The following is a 12,305-nucleotide window of genomic DNA, read 5'->3' as shown; positions in this document are numbered from 1 at the left end:
GCGGAGAACGTTCTTCTTCCAGATAAGTTTGTTTCAGAGCTTCTGATCGAGAAACTGCCGCCTTCCTGGACTGATTACAAGCAACAACTAAAACACAGACACAAGCAAATGTCACTTTCAGAGTTGATCACTCACATAATTATTGAAGATACCAACAGGAAAGAATGTGTTGCTGTGAGGGCCAAAGCATTGTTTGCAAAAGCAAACATGGTAGAAGACAAACCTGCTCTAAAAAGGTACAAACACAAACCTGATCACAATAAGAAAAATAATTTTCGAAAATTTCGCCCGAACACATCTAACCCCACCTTTAAGAAGAAAGGAAATTGCTTCGTATGTGGGAAGCCGGGCCATCATGCATCGCAGTGTAGACGCAGAGTAAGAAACGACAATCCTCCTAAGGCTAATATAGTCGAAGGAGATGACATTATTGCTGCGGTCGTTTCTCAAGTAAATTTGATGACCAATGTGAGCAAGTGGGTGGTAGACTCTGGTGCTACTAGGCATATCTGTGCAAACAGAAGTGCTTTTACCTCTTACACTAGTGTAGGGGATGGAGAAGAACACGTTTACCTCGGTTCCAGGACCACTCCTGTTCTGGGAAAAGGGAAAGTTCTTCTCAAACTCACATCTGGAAAGACTCTGGCTTTGAGTGATGTGCTACATGTGCCATCAATCAGAGTTAATTTAATCTCTGTAGCGCTACTGGGAAAAGTGGGGGTTAAAGTGTCATTCGAGTCAGAAAAGATTGTAATGACAAAGAATAATGTTTTTGTGGGGAAGGGATATTGTGATCAAGGTCTCTTTGTACTTAACATTTCTGAAAATATTAATGAATCATCTTCTTCTGCTTATATTATTGACTCATATGATATATGGCATGCTAGATTAGGACATTTGAATTCTTCCTATGTTATGAAATTACAACGACTAGGATTAATTAATATGCATGATAAACAGAGTAGTAAGTGTGATATATGTGTAGAATCTAAAATAACAAAGAAAACATGTTTCTCTATAGAACGCCAAACTGAATTGTTAGGGTTAAATCATACTGATTTAGCTTATTTGAAACAAACAATGTCTAGAAGAGGTAAACATTATTTTGTGACCTTTATAGATGATTATTCTAGATACACCAAAGTATACTTAATCAAACATAAAGATGAAGCCTTTGATGTGTTTCTTACCTATAAAGCAGAAGTAGAAAATCAATTAAATAAGAAAATTAAGAGGATTAGATCAGATAGAGGTGGTGAGTATGTGTTATTTAATGACTATTGTGTTAAAGAAGGTATCATCCATGAAGTAACCCCACCGTATTCACCTGAGTCTAATGGAGTAGCTGAGAGAAAGAATATAACTCTTAAGGAGATGATGAATGCTATGCTTATTAGTTCTAGTGCACCTGATAACCTTTGGGGAGAAGCCTTGCTTACTGCGTGTTTTTTACAAAATAGAATACCGCATAAGAAAACTGGTAAAACTCCGTATGAGCTATGGAGAGGTTATCAACCTAACCTTAAATATTTAAGAGTGTGGGGGTGCCTAGCTAAGGTGATGTTACCCGATCCTAAGAAAAGGAAAATAGGCTCTAAAACCTCTGATTGTATGTTCTTAGGCTATGCTGAACATAGTGCTGCCTATAGGTTTCTAGTTCTTAAAAGTGATACACTTGAAAGAAATTCTATAATGGAGACGAAAAATGCTGAGTTTTTTGAACATGTTTTTCCTTTAAAGGTTAGTGAGACGTCTCAACCTATAGAAAATAATAATAATAGTGATGCCATGTGTGAGGAATTAAGAAGAAGTAAAAGACAGAGCAAGGAAACCTCATTTGGTAATGATTTCTATACCTATCTAGTTGATAATGATCCAAGTAACTTTGTAGAAGCCATTAGTGCTCCTGATGCAAAACAGTGGGATAAAGCCATTAAGACCGAAATTGAATCAATTCAGAAAAATAATACTTGGACCTTAGTAGATTTGCCTAAAGGAGCAAAACCCATTGGTTGTAAGTGGATCTTTAAGAAAAAGTATCATCCTGATGGATCTATAGAGAAGTATAAGGCAAGATTAGTAGCAAAAGGTTTTACTCAAAAACCCAACATAGATTACTTTGATACTTTTGCCCCTGTGACTAGGATTTCCTCTATTCGAGTTCTATTAGCCTTAGCATCAATCCATAAGCTAGTGATACACCAGATGGATGTTAAAACTGCCTTTCTAAATGGTGATCTAGAAGAGGAAATTTATATGACTCAACCTGAAGGGTGTGTTGTACCTGGTCAAGAGAATAAAGTATGTAAACTTTTAAAATCTTTGTATGAATTGAAACAAGCACCAAAACAGTGGCATGAAAAACTAGACAATGTATTGTTATGTGATGGTTTTTCACCTAATGATGTTGATAAATGTGTGTACTCTAAATTTAAAAATGGTGATTGTGTCATTATATGTTTGTATGTGGATGACATGTTAATTTTTGGTACATGCAATGAGATTGTTACTAGAACTAAATTATTTCTAGAATCGAACTTTGAAATGAAAGACATGGGTGAAGACAATGTAATTTTAGGTGTTAAAATCATAAGGAAGGGAGATAGTATATTACTATCCCAAGAACAATACATTGAAAAACTTCTTAAGAAGTTTGGGTACTATGATTTCAAACCCGTGAGTACCCCTTATGATGCTAACTCTAAATTAATGAAAAATATAGGAGAATCATTATCTCAGCCTCAGTATGCCCAGATAATTGGGAGCTTACTACACTTGATGAGCTTTTCTAGACCTGATATTGCTTACGCAGTAGGTAGACTGAGTAGGTACACTCAATGTCCAAATCAAGAACATTGGGATGCACTTTCCAGGCTTATGAGATACTTAAGAGGTTCAATGGATTATGCCATTGAATATAGTGGATTTCCCGCTGTACTAGAAGGGTATAGTGATGCTAACTGGATCTTTGATTCAGATGAGACAAAATCCACTAGTGGTTATGTATTCACACTTGGGGGTGGTGCGATTACATAAAGATCAGCCAGACAAACTATTATTGCAAGATCAACAATGGAATCTGAGTTTGTCGCTCTTGAGATGGCTGGTAGTGAGGTTGAGTGGTTGAAAAACTTCTTAGCAAACATTCCACTAGGAATGAAACCAACCCCATCGGTCTCAATACACTGTGATTGCTAATCGACAATAGCTATAGCTAAAAACAAGAATTACAATGGAAAGAATAAACATATCCAATTGAGACACAATTTGGTGAAGCAGTTGCTAAAGAGTGGAACTATTTCCATTGACTATGTGAAGTCAGAACGGAATCTAGCAGATCCTCTAACAAAACCCTTGGGAAGAAATATGATCTTAGAAAATCGAGGGGAATGGGACTTAAGCTACTTGCAAACAAACAAGTGATGGTACCCAACCTTTGTGATTGGAGATCCCATGAATAAGGTTCATATGAGTAAAAACAAGTCATTTGTTAGTTCTGATAGCACTAATTTGATTTTAAATCAAATATTTCCATTCCTATGGTGTGTGTGTGAAAGTGCTAGAGACTGCATTATTGAGAAGTTAAACTTTGTAATTAAACAAAGTTTTTAATGATCTTCATATCCCTTACGGGTGGTGTATGACTTGCAACATACACTTGATGAAATCACCTATATGAGTGTCAAGTGGGGCCGCTTGCATGAGATCTTGGCATGATCTCTAGAGCACTCATGAATACCGGACAAGCGCATGGCTGTTAAACTCGCTTTTAGTCGCATCAAAGCCAACAAACTCAGTTTACCCACTAATGTAGTAAAGGGATAACCAAGGATCAATCCAAGGACTCAACTATGATTAAGCTTCAGAATGTAGAGTTTAGTCTTGTATATTTACTACCTAATTACAAAAACAAGGTGGGGAAAAGGAAAATGAAACGAAATAGAAATTAAACTAATATGAGAATTACATGCAACTAATATGACTTAAAACTAAAACTGGAAACAAGCAACTCAAATTGGAAATTTAAAAGCTAAACAAATCCTAAAACCTAAACGAATATACTCATGTATGAAGTAACTGAACTTAAATGTTGCAGACATATATGTACAATCTAAGGTAAAGAAAAATCAACAAGAAACATTTAGAACTAATGATCAAAAGCAAAGAATCAGGGAAGAAACTCATGAATCAAAAGTCTAAGCACTTGTAAAAACAATAACCTACACTATCAATATCATCATTATCATTCACAAATTGAACTTTCTCAAACAGAAACTAAAGGAAAATAAGTCCTAAATCCATAACATTTCCAAATAACAGTAAACTAAACTATAAAGAAACAGTACCTAAATTCTAATTAATTGAAAGCAAAATAACAAACTCACAAACAGAATTGATTTCATAAGTGAATGTATATTGATATGAAGAAAAGAGTGCTTAGAGTTCTCAGGAAGACATCCTGTTAAGTGAATCCCAATCCAGGGTATTCAGTTCATATTTCAGAACCTTGAAATGACTCTTTCCACTAATTTGTCCAACCAATGTTCATTTACCTATTTATCAATCTAAAATTCACAAACAAATGAAAGGAAGCATAGAACAGAATCAATTTTTTATGCATTGGACTTTTCTATGTCTCGAGAAGACATCTCGATGAGAAATGCTCACTACGGAGACATTTAATTCCAAAAGAAATCATAAAATTGCAGAGAATCAGAGTCCAATTCATTTTCAATGAAACAACACAAATAAAACACAGAAACATTGAAGAAGAACAATCAAAACACAAACGAGAATAGAAAAAGAACTTTATTAATATGAAAAGAAGATTACAACTATACCGGAAGTCACCAAGATTCGCGCGGCTATCACTCACGCACTTGTCTCGGCGAAATCCAGAAGCAAGAACAATATCTCTACTCTAAGAAAAGCGTAAAAACCCTAATCTACAAAGCGTCTGAAAATGTATCTCAAAAGTATATGAAGAAGTGTTCTCTCTCTCTATTTACATGGTGAAAGCCCTTTTTATAGGGTCAGAAAAACAAAGAAAACGAAAGAGGGAAAAGGGGAAAACTTGCTCACTACTCTTCTTCTTAATCCAGCGGCCACTGTTCATCGTTTTGTTTAAGCCCTCCGATCAACCTCTTCATTGATTCGAGCTTCCCTTTCGGTCACGTGCCAATTAGCTCTGTTCAGCTCTCCTTCTATGGGCAGGATCAGACCAGCTATGGAGCTCTTCTTCCTTTCTCTGCCCTAGCTCTCAAAGGGTTTGGTTTTCTCTTTCTCAAAATGCTCGAGGGCTTCCTTTGTTTTTTTCCAAAATGAATCACAAATCTCAGACCCCCAATCAGCTGCAGCAAAACGACATCGTTCCACTTAATTTGTGTCAGCCCATGCAACGACCTAGTGCTATTTGAGAGGCTCAATCAGCTCCAATCAGTCCAAGGCTGAAGCCCAATTTCAAATGACCAACCCACTCTGCATAAAAGAAAAAACAATACCAAATTAAAGAAAAGAAAAAGAAATCTAACAATTAAAAAGAAAGATTTTTATTAAAGATTTTCTAAAAAATTATTATTTTTCTACTAATTAACAAAAACTAAAAATTACATCTAAAAGCCTATTTTTAACTAGAATTTTATAAAACTAAAGAATTAAGAGAAAAACATAAAACTAGCCTAATTCTAAGAAATTAAAAACTAAAGAAATCTAAAAAATGATTTTTAACAAAGAAAAATATGTAAATCTAGAGTGTTATCAATGGCCTAGTAAGCGCAACACAACGATATCAGCAAGGATTGTGGGGGTGTAATGTGATTGATAAACCTCTAACACACTCAAGTGTCTTTGGTTCATATAGCTTGCTATACCAACTACACTGTGTGTTAAGTTTCTTGATCTAGGACTGGTTCATATAGCTTGCTATACCAGATGCATTACATCTTATAAAACCCAGGATTTTTCTTCTTTTCTTTATTTCAATCTCTCTTTGTCGTCTTTTGTAATATGTGGGGGATTGTTATTATTTTTGAATATAATATTGCAAAAGAAGATTTGAGCCATCAAATGCGGAAGATTTTTCTGAGCTTGGACCGAGAGTTTAGCTTCCAACGTTTTGATTTAGAGATATATCCCAAACTTCACGCTACAACGTTATATATTTGCTTCAACGTTCTTTATTTGATTAAAAATCATTTTTTTAATAGAAGATATTTTGGATTTTTGGATCATGGGCCTGGTCCATGAATTCTATAAATAGAGCACCTCCTTCACTCTAAAATCATCAGAATCATTCTTCTCTCTTTCTCTTTTCTCCTAATTTCATTCTCTCTCTTTCCCTAAAAATATTATGGGTTTATTTATTCTCTTTTTAAGAGATCCTTGCTAGTTCTGAGATCCTCAGAAATTCTGAGAAGTTACTTTTGTATCTTGGGAGGCTTGCGCAATACACCGCGGATAAGTCCTTAAGGAAAGTGATCTACACGCCTCAGGAAGTATATTCGTGATCTTTATTCTACTATTGTCAGCTTTTACAACAATATTAATACTTCTAAAATTGGAAAAAATAATATTTGCGATAATATAAACAGACTAATAAATTGAATCTAATTATTATATTTGTTAATTTGTTGGTATATATTGAGCTTATCTTATTTGCTAATAATCCAATGTTTTTATTATTTTATCATTAAAGAATAGATGTTTGACACTCTCGTCACTTTTTTGCACACGACTCATATAAGGTATTATCTACATATATGCCTTTTCATTCATATATATATCCATCTCAACTTTTCATTTCCACAATTATAAATACCAATTAAAAATAATAATTAGATTCCTTTACTTAAGAAAAATTTCTAGCATTGGTTTTCCACTATTCAGTTTCAAAACGTGTATTGTTTTATCTAAACAAACGAAAGTCTGATAAACTATCCGAGTATGATTTTTAATTATCATGGAATCCACAATTTCCAAAAATGATGACTTTGATAAAAAAAAAAGAAATACAATAAAAAAAATGTCAAATTGAATTAAAATGTAATCCCATGAAAGAAAAAGAAAAGCAAAAATTAAAGCAAAAGATGAAAAAGGTCAGGCACAAATAAAAGAAGAATTAAATTTGAATACTTGAAATTCAAATAAACATATATTAAGTAAGAAGGAATGTTAAAAATATTTATTTAATATTTTTTTCTTATTTAAATTAATTTTTAGAAAATATTTTTCAATTTTAGAAATTCCTTACATTAAAGATAAAAGGGTTAAATATGTTTTTAGTCCCTAAACTATTGACCGTTTCTGGTTTTCGTCCCTCTTCCAAACTAAGGTACGATTTGGTCCTCAATCTTTAAAAAACGTTCGTTTTAGTCGAAAAAACGAACGTTTTGAGGACTAAAACGAGGACTAAAAACAAAATTTTGAGGACTAAAACGAATGTTTTTCTAAAGAATGAGGACCAAATCGTACCTTAGTTTGGAAGAGGGACGAAAACCAGAAACGGCCAATAGTTTAGGGACTAAAAACATATTTAACCCAAGATAAAAATATATTTATTATTATTTAGATTTAGAAAATCAAGATTGAAATATGGGAAACATTATATATATATATATGGAGGACATGAATAAATAGCTTTTATTAATACTTTCAATGAAAATTATATTTAAAAGTGTTCTTATTTAAGTCGTGAGTTTTTAAAAGTTTATTCATTTCAATAAGATGAGATAAAGAAAAAACTTTATTATTTTGAAGAAAAAAAAAAAGAATCTAACACCTTACTTGAATCAAAGATCGCTTCCTATTTTGGCCCAAGGAGACTGTTGGTGGCATAGGTGCCATAAGATCTCTTTTCACCATTACTTTTTTTTTTTCAATTTTGAGGAAATATTCTTTTTACATTCTAGGAACAAGATATTTTTTTAATCGGTCTAATTATTTGGTATTCATTTCTCTTCACAAATACTTTGGTGTTCCGTTTGTCGTTGTTTTGAAATAAGAGATTTTGAACATTTAATTATGTTTGTCTTTAGGTTTTGTAATGGAAATTTAGTTTTTTTGATGGGAGAATGATAATAAATGAGTGTAAAGAAAGGTTGACTTTAATTAAGGCTGTCTTTGTTTTCTCTCCAGTAATTGAACTTTTATATTGTGTAATACTAATGTGAATAATATCATAAAACAGGATTTCTAATCGTCCCTGTTTTTTGGATGTGTTTACGATGATAATATTGAATGTTAACTACATTATTTTACAGATGTCTTTAGGTTACTAGATATCTTGCATCAAATAATTTGAAGACACAATCAACCCTTACATTATGATTTAGAAATATATATGCACACCACAAAAAACCACGGAATAACTAATAATTATATCAATCAAATCTCAATTAATTTAGAATATAAAACTTCAAAACAAGTTGTAAACCTAAAAACATTTATTAATCAAACGTGAATATTTTACAATAAAAACATGGTTTAATGTCTCGGTAGGTCCTTATTTTTGGCGTGAATCTCAAATAGGTCCCTTTTCTTTTCGGCGTCTCAATTGGGTTCTTTTTTGTGTAAAATTGGAGCAATTAGGGGTCTACCGTCAAATTAAACAAACGGTCGTTTAAGTTTGCTTACGTGTTATTAAAAATGAGTTTGAATTGATTTTTGTATTAAAAAAATGGATTGAGCAAATGTTCTTCAAGGACAAAAAAGGCAAACTGGGCAAACTCCTTTTCTTCTTTTCTTCTTCAATTGGAAGCGCGGAGGAGAAATCCTTTTTCTTCTTCAGAACCCTAAAATCCTAAGGGATATGCAAGAAAAGGAAAAGAGAGAAACACATCTTCCTTCAACCTCCAACGCGGCAGTCCCTACCCTCCGTCGCGCCTTCCTTTCGCCGGCCAAGAGTGTCGTCGACGACGCCACCCACGCCGGACGGAGCAGACCAAACTTCGACCTCCTTTTCGTGCGTGAGAGAGAAATCTCGTCTCTCCCTGCGACGTTGCCGGCACGAACCAGTGGGTAATTGGTGGGTGATTTGTCCTGTGATACATGATACAACTTCAATGGAAAATCTAAATTGTTGTTTGTGGTGTTTTGAGGAGGGTATCCGGCTATTCCAGGAATGGCTCTGAGGTCATATTCGGAGTCGTCGTGGAAAACACGTGAGTTGGAGGTGAGGATGGAGGAAGAGTGGAAGGGGTTTTCGATCAAGAAGGAGGAGGGATCAAGGATGGTGTTGGTGGGTTCGGGGTTGAGTTCGACCAACATGCTTTGGACCCATGAATTCTATAATTATCATTTTCAAAGTCATTCATAGTGATTGATTACAATTGATTGAGATTGAAAATGTTTTTACATTTGCCGTCAATCCAAATTAAATTATGCTGAAAAAACACAAATGAGTGATAAAATTTCCTTCCAAATGAAGAACTTACAAGATCATTCTTGAGCAAGTTGCTGATGGTGTGATAGGAACATCCTCTCTCTACTGCCGCAGTCATTACCTACTTGTTTGTGGTTCATATCTCTTGGATCTTTTACCAGTCTCATCCCACGATCTCTAAGAAGGGGAAGAAGAATAAATCCCACAGCTTCAACTGCACATGACCCAAAACAAACTCCACCGGAAAAATAAACGCTGAGAACTCTAAAAAACTGTGTGGAACTTGTTAATTCGGCAATGAAAACGATAAGAGGGAAATGGGAGAAGAAAATAGGGAGATCCGTTCGGCCAACATGCTTTGCCCACTTTGCCCTTCCCTAAATCTGAATCCACATTTCTGCAATCCAAATTTTTAATATAAAATTCATTTTTAATGCCACCTCAGATTAATGAATACACTGACTATACACGTAGGCCAAACTTAAACGGCCGTTTGTTTAATTTGACGGCAGACCCCTAATTGCTACAATTTTACACAAAAAAGAACCCAATTGAGACGTGAAAAGAAAAGGGACCTATTTGAGATTCACCCCGAAAATAGAAACCTACCGAGACATTAAACCTAAAAACATCTATTAAACAATGTAACTCTCTACCAAAATAACATTTACATAAAACGGTGTTCATTGTGTTGAGAAGCGCATAAACAAGCGTCTAAAGTATAACACCTAAATCACAACTCAAAAAGAGCAATAAACAGGATCTCCCAATCTCAATATACAACCATAGCAATTCGATCAAACACCCTAATGGAATAAACAAAATTAACAAAATATGAATGCGAATAATAGATAATCTAAATCGATGAAGTAGTAATAAAAGTTTAATTACACGAACAAAACATGAAACAAAACTTTAAAAACAAAAAAAATAATAAGAAAAGCAAATACAAATACATTAATGATTAGGCACCGGCCTTCTGGTAGACATAAGTTAGACCGCACTTTCCGCAGTAGTGACGATCAAAATGATTGGCCATGAAGGTTCCTGCGCCGCACTCGGCGTTGGGGCACTCCTTGCGGAGCCTCTGCACCTTGCCGGAGTCGTCCACCTTATAGAATTGCAAGACAGAGAGCTTCACCTTTTTATGCTTGTGTTTGATTTTCTTAGGTTTGGTATAAGTCTTCTTTTTGCGCTTCTTGGCGCCACCGCGGAGACGGAGGACGAGGTGGAGAGTGGACTCTTTCTGGATGTTGTAGTCCGCGAGAGTGCGGCCGTCCTCGAGTTGCTTTCCTGCGAAGATGAGACGCTGCTGATCCGGTGGGATGCCCTCCTTGTCCTGGATCTTAGCCTTGACATTGTCAATGGTGTCAGAAGACTCCACCTCAAGGGTGATGGTCTTCCCCGTAAGGGTTTTCACGAATATCTGCATCCCTGCAGCTAGGGTTTCGACTTAGGGTTTGTGCTGAGGAAGGGGAAATTGTTATGAGGGTTTATATCGTCCAATGGATACGGCCTTTTTGTTTGGTTATTCGTCGGCCCAAAGCTAGCTGAACCCAGTTATTTACATTTTCACTTCTCTTGTACTTTTACTTAAAAGTGTTTTTTTTAGAAAAATCACAACTTATCACATTAGTATGGTTCAGTCTTCAGACCTTCTTATTGGGTAGATTAAAGTGACATAATGCCAATTATGAGCATACTGGAAAAAATTAACTGTTATTTAAGTAATTATCTACATCAATTTAAGTTTGATTTTTTTACTGTACTTCTTTTTTTTGCAAAAATAATTTTGTAATTATGTGTTATAGTTATCTAGACAATAAGTTTATATTTATTTTATGATTAAATTGAACTTATTTACAATATTAAAGAAATAATACTTATTTTGTGACACTCGGGCACTGACGAGGACGAGGAGTGATCGCCGCTACAAGAGACACGAAGTGCAAGAGACGAGGAGTGATCGCTGGTACAAGAGGCATGAAGTGCAAAAGACACAAATAAAGAGCGGCTCCTGACAGGCTTCTAGTGGGAGGGACACATGGAAGAATCGAACATACATCGAAATGAGAGAGATCTAGAGACTGTATAGGTATGAGCCTATACAGTTGAAGGACAACTTAAAGGGATTGATTTCGCTACTCATATCACCAAAATGCATTTGCTTTTCGGTAGCCTAACCCATAAGAACTCTATAATTAAGCATGCCCGGAAAGTGTGCGAGTGAGGACAACTCATTGCATGATTTATTATTTTTTAATATAATTAATTTGGGTTAATATTTTTTTAATTTCATGGTCTTTTTTATAATAAAAATGATTAAGATAATAAATCAAGTTATTTTAAAATTTATATATATATATATATATATATATATATATATATATATATATTCCTTTTTTAAATGTTTTACTTTTTATACCTTTTTTTTCATTGTGGTTTTCCAAAGTCAATAAATAAAGTAAAATTTTTTGGGTTCATTTTCAATTACGAATACGAGGAAGAGTCATTAGATACATTTGAAAGATTAAAAAATAAAGTGTGTGCTGTTTTTCTTAAATGATTTAAAAGTAAAAGGAGATAATTTTAAAAAAATTGTATATAGGTATGTATGTATGTATTTGTGTGTGTATGGTATGTGTGTATGTACATATGTTTGTATGTACGTATGTGTATATGTATGTACGTATGTGTGTATGTATGTATGTACTATGTGTTTATACATATGCGTGTATGTATATATGTATGTATGTATGTATGTGTGTGTATTTATGTATATATGTATGTGAGTATGTTTGTATGTACGTATGTGTGTGTATGTATGTATGTACATATGTGTGTATATATGTATGTGTGTATGTATGTATGTACGTATGTGTGTGTATGTATGTGTATATGTACATATGTGTATATGTATGTTTGT

At 34.2% G+C, this 12,305-nt stretch overlaps 1 protein-coding gene across 1 annotated transcript; it reads right to left on the bottom strand.

Annotated features, from left to right (window-relative positions):
* Positions 1–10,203: 10,203 nt before the first annotated feature.
* LOC148196454 (ubiquitin-ribosomal protein eS31 fusion protein-like) lies at positions 10,204–10,996 on the bottom strand. Its single transcript, XM_088093868.1, has one exon. It carries the CDS (start codon positions 10,809–10,811, stop codon positions 10,344–10,346), a length of 468 nt encoding a protein of 155 aa, XP_087949994.1. The 5' UTR covers positions 10,812–10,996; the 3' UTR covers positions 10,204–10,343.
* Positions 10,997–12,305: the final 1,309 nt, after the last annotated feature.

The sequence above is a fragment of the Vigna umbellata genome, chromosome 7, assembly GCF_029865625.1.
Source record: "Vigna umbellata cultivar VRB3 chromosome 7, Vumbellata_1.0, whole genome shotgun sequence".
In the NCBI taxonomy this organism is placed as follows: domain Eukaryota; kingdom Viridiplantae; phylum Streptophyta; class Magnoliopsida; order Fabales; family Fabaceae; genus Vigna; species Vigna umbellata.
Note: the sequence above shows the minus strand (reverse complement) of the source record. Positions and strands in the feature narration are given on the sequence as shown.

Excerpts from the sequence above, each read along its gene's own strand:
- LOC148196454 (XM_088093868.1), bottom strand. The coding sequence starts at position 10,811 with ATGCAGATATTCGTGAAAACCCTTACGGGGAAGACCATCACCCTTGAG.